General features: G+C 42.3%; 1 protein-coding gene across 1 annotated transcript in view; it reads left to right on the top strand.

The window, feature by feature from the left end:
- otofb (otoferlin b) overlaps positions 1–12,198 on the top strand; it is a 53,654-nt gene extending 41,456 nt beyond the window's left edge. The window contains exons 33-41 of the mRNA XM_089120022.1: positions 1,347–1,517; positions 1,617–1,777; positions 1,898–2,040; positions 2,128–2,216; positions 2,297–2,395; positions 4,998–5,239; positions 5,341–5,519; positions 7,867–7,967; positions 11,071–12,198. Of these exons, the coding sequence (XP_088976148.1) occupies positions 1,347–1,517; positions 1,617–1,777; positions 1,898–2,040; positions 2,128–2,216; positions 2,297–2,395; positions 4,998–5,239; positions 5,341–5,519; positions 7,867–7,967; positions 11,071–11,251 (1,366 nt within the window). The 3' untranslated portion in view covers positions 11,252–12,198. The remainder of the gene's footprint in view (positions 1–1,346; positions 1,518–1,616; positions 1,778–1,897; positions 2,041–2,127; positions 2,217–2,296; positions 2,396–4,997; positions 5,240–5,340; positions 5,520–7,866; positions 7,968–11,070) is intronic.
- The last annotated feature ends 4,079 nt before the right edge of the window (positions 12,199–16,277 follow it).

Genomic DNA, 16,277 nt, shown 5'->3' with positions numbered 1-16,277 from the left:
ACTTTTTGAGTGCAAAAACAACAAAAATAACGACTTTATTTCAACTATTCGTTTATTTCTCCCTCTGCCGCGAGTCAGGTTACTAGTTTAATAGCGTAAGCTTCTGTTATTGTACGTCACACGCATCACACACACATGACCAGCGTCGGCCAATAGTGAGCCTACGTGTGACGTAGCTTTACGCAATCACACTACGTTAACTGACTACAGGCCCATGGAGAAGGAAGTTAGTAGTTGAAATAAAGTCGTTATTTTTGTTGTTGTTTTTTGCGCACAAATAGTGTTCTTGTCGTTTGATAAAGTTAAAATTGAGCCACTGTAGTCACTTGGACTATTTTAACGATGTCTTTGATGACTTGTCGATGCCAGCAAGAGTCATTCCCTCAAGAAGCCTATGGACTAGTATGCAGGAGCGATCTTAATATCTTAAATATCTTAATTTGTGTTGCGAAGATGAACGAAGGTCTTACGGGGTTGGAACAACATGAGGGTGAGTAAATACTGACAGAATTTTCATTTTTGGGTGAACTAACCCTTTAATCCCCTCGCTATCAGACGTTCCGGGAGTCTCCCGCATATTGATAACGGCTCCCTGATGCCGCAAATTAGTTAAAATCTCTCGGATCTAGAGCGAGTGAGCAAAAAAGCGCGCATGTGAGACAGATCAGACTGTGCTCCACACCGTATAGTGCACGCATGAGGGAGAGAGCGAGAGACTTTGAGTGTGTGCGCCTCATGACACAGAGACTCAGGCACCGAAATTTTCGTTCTGATTCGGTCTGGTTATTACCGTTTACGTCGGAACCGGTTCCTTACCGCGTTTCAGTACCCAACCCTATCCATAACGCATCCGTCTGCGTATTCAGTACCTTCGTCCTTATTTTCAAAAAGTTTCTGCCGGTGAAATCAGACGCACTAGCACTGATCTGTGATTGGTCTGTTGGCGCATTAGGTCCGACCCCCTATGGGCGGTTTTGAAAGGGTGGGATCTAGTGCTTGTAGTCTTTAAAGAAACCCCCCCCCCCTTACACTTCCTCCTACAATGACGTAAAATGACGATATTTGCATCATTGTAGGAGGAAGTGAAAAAGGTAAATAGCGGATTTCTCTGAAAATGAGAGAGTGTTGCACGACCATTCAATAGTATGACTGGATTTCTAACAATGGAAATCTTAATGCAAATGGATGGAGTGTCCCTTTAACTAATTGTGCTGTTAATAAACTGAGATGTTGTTCATGGTTAGTTCATGTTAAACAATGCATTAACTAATGTAAACTAATGGAACCTTATTGTAAAGTGTTACCGATAATATTAATGTTAACATCAACTGCCTTCAAACTCGCAGGTTTTTTGATATTGAAGCAACGCTCCCAATGGATTCTACCCTCACTGTGTCCATCTATGACTGGGATTTGGTGGGAACCGATGACCTGATTGGGGAGACGAAGATTGACTTGGAGAACCGTTACTACAGCAAACACAGAGCAACATGTGGAATCAGCTCCAAATATGCAATGTATGCCGTTAATAAAATAAAATTGTATTTAAAATATTGCCCCTAAATATTACTTCAAAAAGGATGGATGGATAAAACTTTTCCAATTGTTTCTTTTAGTCATGGCTATAATGTGTGGAGGGACCCACTGAAGCCAACGCAAATCCTTGCCAAACTCTGCAAAGATGGAAAAATGGATCCACCCCAGTTCGGCCCGGGAGGAAGAGTGAAAGTGGCAAACAGAGTTTACACGGGCCCAACTGAAATTGAGGATGAAAATGGTATGTACATTTTCACAAAGCATTTCGAAAGGGAACAAGTATAAGGGTGGTCTTCTAAATTGCTGAGTTCCCATCGGAGAGCAGCACATCAGAAAAAATGCACATACTTTTCTACGGCAGGACTGAAGAAACAGACGGATGAGCACCTGGCTCTTGCTGTACTAAAACACTGGGAAGATATTCCACGAATAGGCTGCAAGCTGGTTCCAGAGCATGTGGAGACGAGGCCTCTCCTGAATCCTGATAAACCTGGGATTGAGCAGGTCAGGAATAATATCCCAAAAGCACCACTGTCAGATAACAAAATGGCGATAATAAGCTGTTAGTGAATATGAGTGCTTGTGATGTAGGGGAGAATTGAGATGTGGGTGGACATGTTCCCGAAAGATATGCCAGCACCCGGACCCGCTATTGATATTTCACCTAGGAAGCCAAAAAAGTAGGAACCGCTTGGTTGAACGCTTTTGACCAAATGCAGATGAACATTGCATCCTCAAAATACCTTTTTGTCATTGACAGATTCGAGCTCAGGGTGATCGTGTGGAACACAGATGAAGTCGTTCTGGAGGACGATGACATTTTCACAGGAGAAAAATCAAGTGACATATTTGTTAGAGGGTACGGGATATTTTTCCCTGAAATCACTTGTTCCTGTGTACGTGTATATTATGAACTCTTGTTTCCACCATGGAATAAAAAATAACTAACTGTGACTTTTTAGCTCATAATTCTGAAATTATTCCTTGCTATTCTGACTTTTATTTATTGCGAAAAATAAAGTCAGAATTGCGAGAAAATTTGCAAATTGCAAAAAAACTCAAAGTAAATTGTGAAAAATAAGGTCAGAATTGCGAGAAAAAAGTCAGTGAGGAAAAAGTAAATTGTGAAAAATAAGGTCAGAATTGTGAGATATAAACTCACAAATGAAAAAAGCTAGTTGTGAGTTTATACATAACAATTCAGACATTTTTAACGCAGTTCCATTTCAGATGGTCACTCTCTGTGTACGCCAGAGGTGATCTGACGAATAGGGATCTCGCTCAAGAGACCAATCTACTTCGAGTGTAAACTAAACGAGCCAATGCACATTGGCATGAGGTAATTGCATCAGCTGCTCTGCCTCACAGTGTGAGCATATAATGAGCAGAAGGTGCGTCGCATCTTTGTCTTTGGCTTCGGAGCCAGACAGTGAATGCTGTTCCTGCTCTGCAAAGGATCTGTGTCTGAGTGTCAGCTGGACGAATCTCTTTGTGGAAGAAGCCTCTACCAGTTGGTGTCAGTGTGACAGTGCGAGCAGTGGTGGTCGCGATTTCTCTAAAGAGTTGCAGTATAAAGCGTGTAAGTTCTTGTCCGCTCTAGCGAGCAAGAAGCTGCCTCCGCCCTGAATGCCGTGGCACTCCTGCAAGTCTACCATGCCAAAGCGGTCAAGAAATTGTATGAGGGTAGTTACCACCCAGAGGTTATGCAGGAACTGCGTACAGCGACGGACCTCTACCTCTATTACGTGCCTTGCTCAGATGTTGTAGAGCAGGGGTGCCCAATCCTGCTCATGCCGATCGACTGTCCTGCACAGTTCATCTCAAACCCTAATCAAACACACCTGAAGTAGCCAATTAAGGTCTTTAGGATCACATTCAGGTGTGTTTGATTAGGGTTGGAGATGAACTGTGCAGGACAGTCGATCGCCAGGAGCAGGATTGGGCACCCCTGTTGTAGAGCGTCTGATGCCAGGCCTATACTCGTATGCTTGTGTTATCTTTGTTAGGCTGGGTGTCCCTGCGGCGACCCGATGTGTGTATTCATCCACGGTTCAGCTCCTCTGCGGACAAGCCCGTGTCTTTCCCTCAACAGAGTCCGCTCTGTCATTTCTGCTGGTGTTCTTTCCCCCATAGAGTTAAGCTGGAGCCACCCCAGAGACTGCCATATGTTGTACTATCCTGCTTGGCTAGTCCATATGTGTAACCGCATTACCTTCCTTCGGGCTGGAGGTGGCTTCCGCAGCGTCCCCTTTCCTTCAAGGACTTTCCCCCAACGTCATCCAATTAGTCACACTGAGTGGGCCTTGCGGAACAGCAGTGACTGACCCTCTCTGCTAAGAGCTCCTAACTTTCGCACCATTTCTAGGGGCAGACCAAGAGACTCTAGCGGCGCGTGGAAGGGCCAACAACAGTGGCGTGTTGGTAGATATCCCCATTCGTCGGATCACATCTGACATATGTGGGAAGTGACCAACTGAAGAGGAATGGATCGTTATGTATGGTAACCCTTATTCCCCGAAGGAAGGAACAGAGAAGTACGTCCCGTCGCCACTGTTGCCGAACCTCCGCTGTACGGCCGAGTCACAAGGTCCGGCTCCTCAGCGTAAAAACAAAGATGTGACGCACCTTCTGCTCATTATATGCTTGTGTTGTGAGGCAGAGCAGCTGATGCAATCATCGCTTGCCAATGTGCAAGTCCCTGCCTGCAAGACAGGAGCATCCTCGCTCCTCACGGAGATGGAGTGGATGCCCCTGAACTTGGGAGGGCATAGGGCGAACTGAATCGCACAGCCGAGTCTGATGGTACGGATGAGCCTGTGAGACGGGCTGGGGAGCGCTAGCCAGGCTCCCAGATATCTTGCAAGAGGGACCACAGACGTACCGAGGGTCGAGCAGCAATTTGGAACACAGGGACTTGTTTAGTTTACACTCAAAGTGGATTTTGTCTCTGAAGCGGATCGGATCACCTCTGACGTGCATCTCCGTTCCCTCCTCTCACAATTCTATCTTTTGTTTTTTTACTTCATTTCATGCTATTCTAATTTTTAAATTTGTCAATTTTAAGAAAAAAACCCTGAATTGCAATGTATAAACTCGGAATGAAAAAACGATTTAAAAAAGAGTTTATACTAACGATTCATGCTTTTTTTTCTTGCAATTCCTAGGTTATATGTCAAAGTTCTAACATTTTTCTCGTAATTGCGCGTTTATATTCTGCAATTCTGATTTTATTACTCGCAATTCCATGTTTCAGTCTCAGCATTGTAAGATATACTCTTGGAATTGCAAGAAAAAAGGTATGTACTTACATATCAGATATGTATATATTTATGTATGTATCTATGTATATATATATATATACATACTGTATATATGTACTGTATATATCTGAAGGATATCTCTCAAGTGATCACAAGGGTACCAACTAACTGTACCAACACTATGCAACTTGTAATCAACAGATGGCTGAAAGGCCAACAAGAAGACAAGCAAGACACAGATGTCCACTATCACTCGCTGACCGGAGAGGGCAATTTCAACTGGCGCTTTGTTTATCCCTTCGACTACCTACAGGCCGAAGAAAAGATCGTAATTTCAAAGAAAGAGTCCATGTTTTCTTGGGATGAGACTGAGTATAAAATTCCTGCCCGACTGAATTTGCAAGTGTGGGACGCGGATCATTTCTCTGCAGACGACTTCTTGGGTGTGCTGTTTTGTTTTACTTTGTAAAGTCATTTTAGATTCAGGCTCAGTCTTAAAGGCCTTCATTCATACAGTCACATGTGTGCTTGCGTTTTGTTTCAGGTGCAATCGAACTTGACCTGAATCGATTTCCTCGAGGTGCAAAGACAGCGAAGCAGTGCTCCATTGACATGGTGATAAATGAGCAAGATATGCCCATGGTCAACCTCTTCAAACAGAAGAGAATTAAAGGCTGGTGGCCGTTTGTGGCCCGTGATGAAAATGATGAGTTGGAAATTACAGTAAGTGACCTGCAAAATAATGTGATGAGAGAAACAAAGCTTTTCGAAACTTTTGAGTCAATTGAACCAGTTGCTTCGCAAAATGATTCACTTTTCCAAAGTGCTTGCACGGGTTGCGCCTGCTGGTTTAAACTTTGCAAATCAATTGAGTGTCAAATATTATACCATATTAGAATGATTTCTAAAGGATCGATTGAAACTGAAGACTGGCATACACACTGAATTTTCAGCATCATACTTCCAATGTAACTGGTCTTACTCGAGGCTTTCCAGGCTAACAAGGACGCTAAAGTCCTCTATCATCCATCAGTCGCCAGCGTGCCTCTTGAAGCCAGTGGAGTTGTTTACTTGAACACCTTGAACACCAACATGTGTCAGTGAAGATGCAGCTCCACAAACGGACATGCATCAATCCCCATAAACAGATATAGACAGGTGGTGCTGGGGAGGAGGAGGGTCAAAGTGATGTGAACACAGTGAACTTACAGTGACACTCACTGGCACTAGACTATTTTAATGCAGGCAAGTTCATTTGCTGAAGGATTACACTTCAGGACCCATCAGCTCATGCCATGCTGTACACAAGGTGGCTGGCTGGTAGATTACACATTAAGTATGACTACTATACACTCACCTAAAAGATTATTAGGAACACCATAGTAATACTGTGTTTGACCCCCTTTCACCTTCAGAACTGCCTTAATTCTACGTGGTGTTGATTCAACAAGGTGCTGAAAGCATTCTATAGAAATGTTGGCCCATATTGATAGGATAGCATCTTGCAGTTGATGGAGATTTGTGGGATGAAGCTCCCGTTCCACCACATCCCAAAGATGCTCTATTGGGTTGAGATCTGGTGACTGTGGCGGCCATTTTAGTACAGTCAACTCATTGACATGTTCAAGAAACCAATTTGAAATGATTCCAGCTTAGTGACATGGTGCATTATCCTGCTGGAAGTAGCCATCAGAGGATGGGGACATGGTGGCCATAAAGGGATGGACTTGGTCAGAAACAATGCTCAGGTAGGCCGTGGCATTTAAACGATGCCCAATTGGCACTAAGGGACCTAAAGTGTGCCAAGAAAACATCCCCTACACCAGGGGTTCTCAACTCCAGTCCTCGCGACCCACTGCTCTGCATATTGTGTATGTCTCCCTTATTTAACACACCTGATCCAGATCCTCAGCTCGTTAGGATAGCCGTAGAGTCCATCTTAACGAGCTGAAGATCTGAATCAGGTGTGTTAAGTAAGGGAGACATACACAATATGCAGAGCAGTGGGTCGCGAGGACTGGAGTTGAGAACCCCTGCCCTACACCGTTACACCACCACCACCAGCCTGCACAGTGGTAACAAGGCATGATGGATCCATGTTCTCATTCTGTTTACACCAAATTCTGACTCCATCTACCATCTGAATGACTCAACAGAAATCAAGACTGTTCCCAATTTTGGTGATCTCTTGTAAATTGTAGTATCTTATTCCTATTTGTAGTGGAGATGGGTGGTACCCGGTGGGGTCTTCTGCTGTTGTAGCCCATCCGCCTCAAGGTTGTGTGTGTTGTGTCTTCTTCACAGAGAAGACACAATTCAAATAAAATCCAAATAATTAGTAATTCCCACAGAAGTATCTAGTAACACTTTCATCTGTGAGCTATTACTTACTAATTATTTGGATCCGTATTATAAAGTGAAGATCATTGGAACTAACTAGTAATTACTCAAGTGTTACTACATGATCTAGTCATGATTTGTGCAACTGTTTGAGATTTTTTGTGAACTTTAGTATACTTTTAGAAAATGTCTTTAGTAACACTTGAGTAATTACTAGTTAGTTCCAATGATCTTCACTTCATAATACGAATCCAAATAATTAGTAATTCCCACAGAAGTATCTAGTAACACTTTCATCTGTGAGCTATTACTTACTAATTCGTTAATAAGAATTTATTTTAGTTAATAGTAGTTGCTAGATTGTTAAGAAACTTTTTCAGTAGTTCTCTGGGAAGTTTAAAAAAAATAGTAGTTATTGATTACTTAAAAGTGAACTACCACTTTCATCTGTGCGATATTACTTACTAGTTCGTTATTTAGAGTTTCTTGTTAGTTAGTAATAGTTACTAGATTGTTAATATTGTGTTACTCATTAGTTCTTGTGTAGTTATTCATTAACGAAGGAACCGTATTCTAAAGTGTTACCCACATTGTAAACACATGACAGAGAGTATTAGAGTAAATTACTTTTTTGCATGATCTAACCCTGTGAATGATAAAATCCTACTCCTAAACTACCAGTGTACACTTGCATTGTTTAGTTTAATGGGGTTTTTTTTTATCCTTTAAGGGGAAAGTAGAAGCAGAGCTTCACCTGCTGACAGGTGAGGAGGCCGAGAAGAGTCCTGTTGGTGAAGGACGCAATGAACCAGAGCCTCTAGAGAAACCAAAGTAAGAGCAGCATTTACACCAACTTTTACCTCTACCTTCAATATTGCTGACAATTTTTCACTTTCACTACCCATTATACATTACTTTCAAACATTTATTTATAATACTGAAAACACTCTATCATACAATATTTAAAATAAATACTTTTTAAAACAGCCCAAAAAACAGTCCTTAAGAGTTTGCAATTGCAAAGGTTTGATGGGTTTTGACTTATTTTGCTATATTGAGCCAACACATTATGACCCATCACAGTTGAAGCGAGTATCGTCGACCATCTCCTAACAAGGTCATATATTAAGGGTCTGGTTAGATTAGATGGTCAGCAGACAATCGGTTCTCGTAATCAACGTGTTGGATGGAGGATAAATGGGCACGAATAAAGATCTGAGCGACTTCGACAAGGACCAAATTGTTATTTGAGTATCTCTGAAACGGCGAGGTGTGTGTGTTGATCCCGGTCTGCAGTGGTGAAAGTGTACCAGCAGTGTCCGAGGAGGGACGAACGCAAATCATCATCATCATCATGTTGAGTGTCAACTCGAAGGGCAATGAAGGCTATCCCGTCTGGTCCGAGCAAACTGAAGGTCTACTGCGACACAAGTCACACACGATTTTAAGGATGGTTATGGGAGGATCAGAATGCCAATGATGAGGCCGTCCACCATCGAAGCGTCTACAGTGGGCACGAGAGCGTCAGAGCCGGACCTGTGAGCAGCGGAAGAAGGTCGTCTGGTCCGACGAGTCCCGTTTGCTTTTACATCATGTGGACGTGTGTGCCATTTCCCTGGGTAAATGACGGCACCAGGATCACTGAGGGATAATGACGAGCCGCTGGAGGGAGCGTGATGTTCTGCTGGGAAACAGAGCAGGTCCAGCCCTTCACGACACTGGTGTTCCTGGTGGATGTGGGAATAATCTCTCAGCAGGATAATGCACCGTAACACAGCACACATTGATCGGGAATGGATTGAGGAACATGATGAAGAGTTCAAGGTGTTTCCCAGGCCTCCAAACTCCCCAAATCTCAATCCAACCGAGCATCAGTGGGACGTACTGGACCTTCAAGTTCGACCCACGGCATCTCCACCTCGACCCCTAAAGGACTAGAGGGATCTGCAGCCAGAGACCACAGGACTCCTTCACGGCTCTTGGAGAGTCCACATCTCGCGGGTCGGCGCTGTCTTGGTAGCCAACATGTCATGTTAGACAGGTGGTCATAATGTTTTGGCTCATTGGTGTATATGTTAGATTCATGTTTTCCTCCTTCCAGGATTGATTGAAGAATACATTTCTAATAAATAAATAATTTGCTTTGCATATCCTGATTTAAAAGGAATCTCTTCTGTCATAAATACCCTACATAAAATTAATTATAAACCAAACATCTGATTATTTCTTCCATGACACTAAATGTGTGGACAATGTTAATAATCTGTGCATAATAAACATTGAGGGGTTTTTCCAACAGTAAGAAATCATAAATAAGAATCTTCCAAAGAAACATTGGCCCCCGGTTTCACAGACAAGGTTTAAACCTAGTCTCAGACTAAAATATTATAATGTTTGAGCTGTTGCATTGACATATCTTAAAGGGTACATATCATGCTTTTAACTCATTAATTTTTACATATAAATCATACCGTTGTGGTCATAAACATAAAACATAACTGCAATGCTTGGGTTTGAATTCCTCATTATTATAGCTCCACAAGCCCCTTTTCTGATGTGCGTCTGTGAGCGACCCGTTTCAAAGCGGCCCCTTTAAATAAACAGGAGATGTGTCTTTCCCCGTCCGCTCTCCAGGTCGATGAGTTCACGGTCGGTTCAACTCCCCACGTTCGGCCATTATTGTAGTTTGATTAGAGATATACGATTATATACGATACCTTCAAAGAACATTTTTATTCACACGTTAATAAAATGTCAACAACAGAAGACTTGTCCATCAAGCCTTACATATTCGAGCCAGAGCGAGCGAGTCGATAAAGACGACGACGCACCTGCAGAACAACCTCTTCATATGGATATATTGATATGCGAGTTAACTGTTTTGTGTTATTAGTGAACATCGACTATTTCTCTTCTTAAAACAAACACACGGACAAGATAAATGACTACGGTCTAATCTTACCACAAACAATCTGTATTGATAATATGATACGTTTAGAAAAGCAGCTAAATGAGCATTGATGAATCTCAAGAACAATAATACTGCAGACGTCTAACGTTACTTCTAAACAAAAACAAAGAAAGACAAAGGTACTGCTAAACCATGACCACCATGTGTTTTAAGAAAGTAAAGTACTTTATTTTTATTAACGATATTTACAGCTTATCGAAACGCTCTGTTCGTCGTCTCCAAAGATAGAAGGAATTTACCTCTCATTCAGACGAAGTCAATCGGCAAACCCTTCTGTATACTGGCGGAGGTTGTTGAAGTGGGAATCCTTGAAGTGCTTCAGGTCACTAACGTACATCCAACAACCGAACATTTTGACTTGCCCTCTCGTAACTTCTGCATCATTGAGCTCTGACTACAAAATCGGAGCGAGAAATAATAATGGCGGATTGCTCGAAGTGTTGGGCCGGTAGTCGATGTCCTTATTTGGTTTCAAAAAACGTCATAGAAAACAGAAAAATCGGAACAGGTTGAAAAATATGGCCAAAACAGAATATAAAGATATAAACGAAGCACCTGAAGAGAATAATTTCATCTTTTCTGTACTTATAAACACTCTAAATATACAACAAAATGCATTTAAGGGCTAAAAAAAGCGGATTTTGCATGATATGTCCCCTTTAAAATATATCAGTGCCATTGTTTCATCTCAAGATTCCCACCAGTAATGTTTTTTTTCTAAGGCACCGTTATAAAAGCTACTTACATGTCCTAATTAAACTAAAGCCTAATTCCTTGTCAGTGAAACCAGGCCTTGATGTGCTTAAATCACGGTAAGTGAACCTAACCTAAACCATAAACGCTATATATCCTCGTTACGCACGTCTGAATAAACTGAGAATAAATCCGTAATAATTCTGACAGCTAACGTTCACCCTCTGCTGTGCCGCAGATTTTATCATGAGTTTTTCTTTGTCCCACCAGCCGTCCTGACACAGCCTTCCTGTGGTTCCTTAGCCCGCTAAAGGCAATCCGCCATCTCGTCTGCAACCAATACAAGTGGCTGGTCATCAAAATTGTGCTGGCGCTGTTGATAATAGCAATGCTGGGCTTGTTTCTGTACAGTATGCCTGGCTACATGGTGAAAAAGCTACTAGGTGCTTGAAAAGCTTTTTCAATTCCGGCAATATTTGATATTACTTCAACACGATCTCGCCTGGATGATGTTTTTGTTTGTTGAAGTCATTTATTTTGTTAAAAAATCATTACTGTTTTAATAGACAAAGCCCAAATGAGAACTTAAAGTTCATCAAATCCTGACAGGAGACCAACGCACATTTTTGGGGGGAAATGCTATAAAAGTATTTGCAGTTTTGGCTTTTCAGATTTTGAGTGTTAGCTGTTTGTGTTTCAGAAAACGTACAAAACCTAAACAAATGTAGAATTTCTCTGCACATCCAATTCTGATGTAAAATCTTTTTTAAATCAATTCATTCGTTTCTGGGGTTATCAGATTGTTTGAAGTTATATTTCTTGACTGAAGGATGTTATTGTGTGCTTTAAATAAGTCAATAATAATGATAATATATAAAAAAAAAACTAAACATGCATTTTATTTATTAACAGTTGGCGAATCTTTTCTGCTCCTATACTCGAGAACCAATCCAATGGTGAATTATATTTGAGCACAATTCCTGTACACTCAATAACTAGCAATAAACAGGCCCGTTTAAAATCCATTCATAAGCATTAAATGAACAGCCATCTTTGTTCTCCATTAGGGGTTCAACACTCAGGTTTTGTTGAACAGCTACTCTTGCACACGAGTCCACGCATGAGCACTAATGTGGACCATTACACATGAAGGCATTTTAATTATTGCTTTGAACCTGCCAAAAGTGCATGTCACCAATGAGACAAACATGTAAAAATTGTCTATGTTTACAATTTTTAAAAGCTTGTTCAATGGTTTTCTCCCACCAGCCGCCCTGACATTACAATGCTGTGGTTCCTTAGCCCGTTTAAGGCCATCCGCCATCTCATCTGCAACCAATACAAGTGGCTGGTCATCAAAATTGTGCTGGTTCTGTTGATAATAGCACTGCTGGGCTTGTTTCTGTACAATATGCCAGGTTACTTGGTGAAAAAGCTTCTAGGCGCTTGAAAAGCGTTCACCTTGTCTGCAATATTTGATATTACTTTAATATTTTTTGATTTGGAATGATGTATGCGTTTGTTGAAGTCGTATTTTTTGTTGGTTTAATGGGAAAAGCCCAACTGAAAACAAAGTTCATACTTTTTTCTTTGGAAACACTATAGAAGCCTTTGCAGTTTGGGCTTTTCACATTTTAAGTGTTGCTTTCCATCCATTGTGTTAGCTGTTTGAGTTTCAGAAAACATACAACATCTAAAAACTTGTAGTCTTTTCTCTGCATATCAAATGTTTTTTTTTTATATATATATCAATTGGTTCGTTTCTGGGGTTATCAGATTGTTGGAAGTTGGAAGTGTTGTTGTGTGTTTTGGCTGCTCCTAATAAATAGACAATTTAAAAAACCTAAACGTGCATTTTATTTATTAACAGTTGGCGAATCTTTTCATGCTACATTTTATATTATGCACCTTCACCCAAACCAATCCAATCATGAATTATTTGTAAGCGCAATTACGGTTTATTCAACATTTAGCATTAAACAGGCACATTTAAAATCCATTGGAAGCATGCTCTGTTCTCCCTTAGAGACTCAACTCTTGCACACTTCCAGTCCATGCATGAGGAACATTACACATGAAAGCATTTTAATTATTGCTGTGAACCTGCCAAAAGTGCATGTAATCAATAAGTCAAACATGTAAAAAATTGTCTATGTTCACAATTCTTAAAAGCTTGTTCATTGGTTTTGTCCCACCAGCCGCCCTGACATTACAATGCTGTGGTTCCTTAGCCCGCTAAAGGCCATCCGCCATCTCATCTGCAACCAGTACAGGTGGCTGGTCATCAAAATTGTGCTTCTTCTGTTGATCATAGCAATGCTGGGCATTTTTCTGTACAGTATGCCTGGCTACATGGTGAAAAAGCTTCTAGGTGCATGAAACGCTTTCTCAATACCTGCAATATTTCATATTCCTTCAGTGTTATTGCACTTGGAATGATGTATTTGTTTGTTGAAGTCATATGCCTACTTTATTCAAAATAGTTACTGGTTTAATGGGCAAAACCCAACTGAGAACATAGTTTTGAGAAACGCTATGAAAGCATTTGCAGTTTTGGCTTTTCAAATTGTAAGTGTTGCTTTCCAACCATAGTTTGTTCGTTGTTTGTGTTTTAGAAAACATACAAAATCTAAACACCATTTCAGATTACGCACGTAACAATGGTTCACTGAGAAAAGAACGAGACTTTGGGGGAACGCCTCGAGCGTGAAGCATGTGACTCAAACGCAACAATGTGATTGGCTGGCAACAGTGTGTGACGGAGTGCATGAAGGCACCTGAGGTACACGTCAACGGCTTCTCTGACTGAAGAGACGTGAGCAGGTGTGCCTAAAGCATAGCAGCGAGAAGCAGTGTATCGTTCCCCTTCTCAGGGAACCATGATTACAGTCGTAACCTGAGAGGTTCCCTTTCAAATGGAAACTCGCACTGTGTCCAAAGACACTTTGGGGAATCAGTTCCCACTCCGCTATACTGAGCCGCGACAAGCACAAGACGGCTCAACGGACTTCGATGCCAAACTCAGGTCAAACAGAACTGGCTACGTATACATGCAACCAAAAAACCCGTTAGTAATCAGATTGACGGCTCAATTGGACTGAAAAGCCTCACATTCATCAACCCGACTGAGCTCGATCCGAGTGGGATTTCGATCAGATTGGACGTGGTCGTTTTCTAATCCGATCGAGAGAACATGTAAACACTTGATCAGATTGAAAACCGAAACTGAAAGGACTGCGCATGTGCAACGATGTAGAAATAGCCAACGCGTTCTCATCCTAGGGCGTCATATAGTGAAATTTCGTCTAAATCCAACGCACATGGCAGCCTTTAGCGTCAATATAACACGCACAGAGCTTTGTTCGGTTGTGAGTAGGTTTAGTTCTGGGGTAGGGTTAGGGTTTGACCACTAGGAGGCGCCTTCTGGCCCATATATATCTGCGTCTCATATTGACGCCAAAGGGTGCCATGTGCGTTGGATGTAGACGAAAATGTCAAAAGCGTATATGACGCCTTGGGATGAGAACGGGCTGAAATAGCATAATGACGTATGACGCGTGGAACGAGCTGTTGAATAAAGTGAGTGTTCGGTCATCCTATAATTCTCCTTTCACTGTGTGTGTAAAGTGGAGCAGGACAATGGCCCTCCAGTCCTCGATTCAGACTCTCATCCGCAGGCGACTGGTTTGGGGCATTTTTCCTGTGCGATTTTTCACACACAACCCGTAAAGATCCCGGAAAGACACATGACGTCAGGATGAGACGTGTAACGTACACGTCGAAAACATGTACACGCGCATACCGTTCCACAAAGCTGGTGAACGATCTCAGCTTCAGCGCGGATAGAGAGGAGCTCCTGTCTCTGCTTCGTTCCAGTTCCCAGACATTTGTTCGTCCTTTCTTTGTTGATGACGAACAAACTTTCTTCTAAGAGTCGCGCGATAACATGCATGTCCTCACTATGACATAGCCCTTACGCCATTGGTCCTGGCTTTTGTTCACACAGCGCACGTTCCGGGACCGATTCCGGCAATGTTACTAGGTCCCCAACCCGGCATCGATGCCGGTATCAATCCTGGGTCGTGTTTGCGTTCACACAGAAGGCGTTCTGGCAATTTACCAGGATCAACGCGCTGTTCGAAAGGGGCTCTATAAACACACATCAACTCGATCATGTTTAGAGCTCATGTAAAGATTCGTCAATCGGAATGAATTCAGTGTCTCTTTTCCCTAAGGCCACAACGCTCAAAGCCCAATGCAAGGAAGAATCCTTACCGGCGTGTGGACAGAGTAGGTTCTCTGAAAGGCATTAGCTTTGAGGGAATATTGGCAGAGATCTGGGATCTGGTTCAACCCGAGGACCCCAGGGGAGCTGAAAAGGCATGCTCAACCCTGCCTGACTCCAAGTCAGCATCTCTGAGCAAATATAAAACTACAGGGCCCGAGACGGGTCTAATCAAAGACGGTTTACCAAGGCGGCCTCACAGAGGGCCAAACACTTCAGGCCTGTTTACACCTGGGCACTTCATGTGTTTCTCAGATCTGATAGATGTCCGTTCGTGAAGAGACCAGGTGTAAAGGCCATCGCTTAAACCTCTTCGGGAGAAAAGGTGTAAATGCATCTGGTTGTTGAAACCACATTTGTAAATTTCACTCCTCCCAACAATGCTGAAAAATAAACGCGCGAGAGCGTTATAGGCTAGATGACATAATAAAACCAGACATCACGGCATTACTGCAGCATGCATCGCCGTAGATGAATATCTGCATCAACAGCAAGTCGTGGCCGCTCAAAACACAATAATCTTCATTAAAAGCAGTGAGACTAAAGCCTAGTTCACACTACAGGATTTTAAGCCCAATTTGCAAATCGTCACGCTCGCTGACAGGTCAGGGTGTTATCGCGGGGGATAAGCGGACGATGAACACCAGTCTGTTAGTATGAAAGAGCCAACAACGCATCAAAGACACTCGCAGACACAGAAAAATATCTAGCATGCTAGATATCCAGAGCGGTCGCGCTTTAACCTCAGTGATGTCATGAGCTCCAGCCAATCAAAGCAAGGCATGGGTTGAGGTCACCGGGTAAATCTTTTTTTTTTTCTCAGAGCAAATCATCACGCAAACAGTTTTCAGTACTCAGACTGATCTCATGAAGTAGCGTGTGTGACACGCAAATTCGTATTTCCATTTTTGGCGTGCTATCAAGACGCATAATCGCCTTTCACAGTGTTGGGGAGTAGTTAACTACAAGTAGCGAAGCTACTAACTTAACTACATTTTTGAGTAGCTTGGCAGTAGATCAGTTGCTTTTTAAACAGTGTAGCTTTTCCAGTAGCTAACTACTTTATGCAGCAAGTAGCGGTGTAGCGCGAGCAAAAGCTACATTGCGTTTGTCGAGCCTGCGTGAATCGGCGCGATGCAAGGATATTCTTCTTGTTAGATTACAAACTCATTTTTTTGCCATTACCGCCACC

The sequence above is a fragment of the Pimephales promelas genome, chromosome 15, assembly GCF_988280905.1.
Source record: "Pimephales promelas chromosome 15, fPimPro1.hap1.1, whole genome shotgun sequence".
NCBI lineage: Eukaryota > Metazoa > Chordata > Actinopteri > Cypriniformes > Leuciscidae > Pimephales > Pimephales promelas.
The sequence above is the reverse complement of the archived record's forward strand: the minus strand, read 5'-3'. Positions and strand labels throughout refer to the sequence as shown.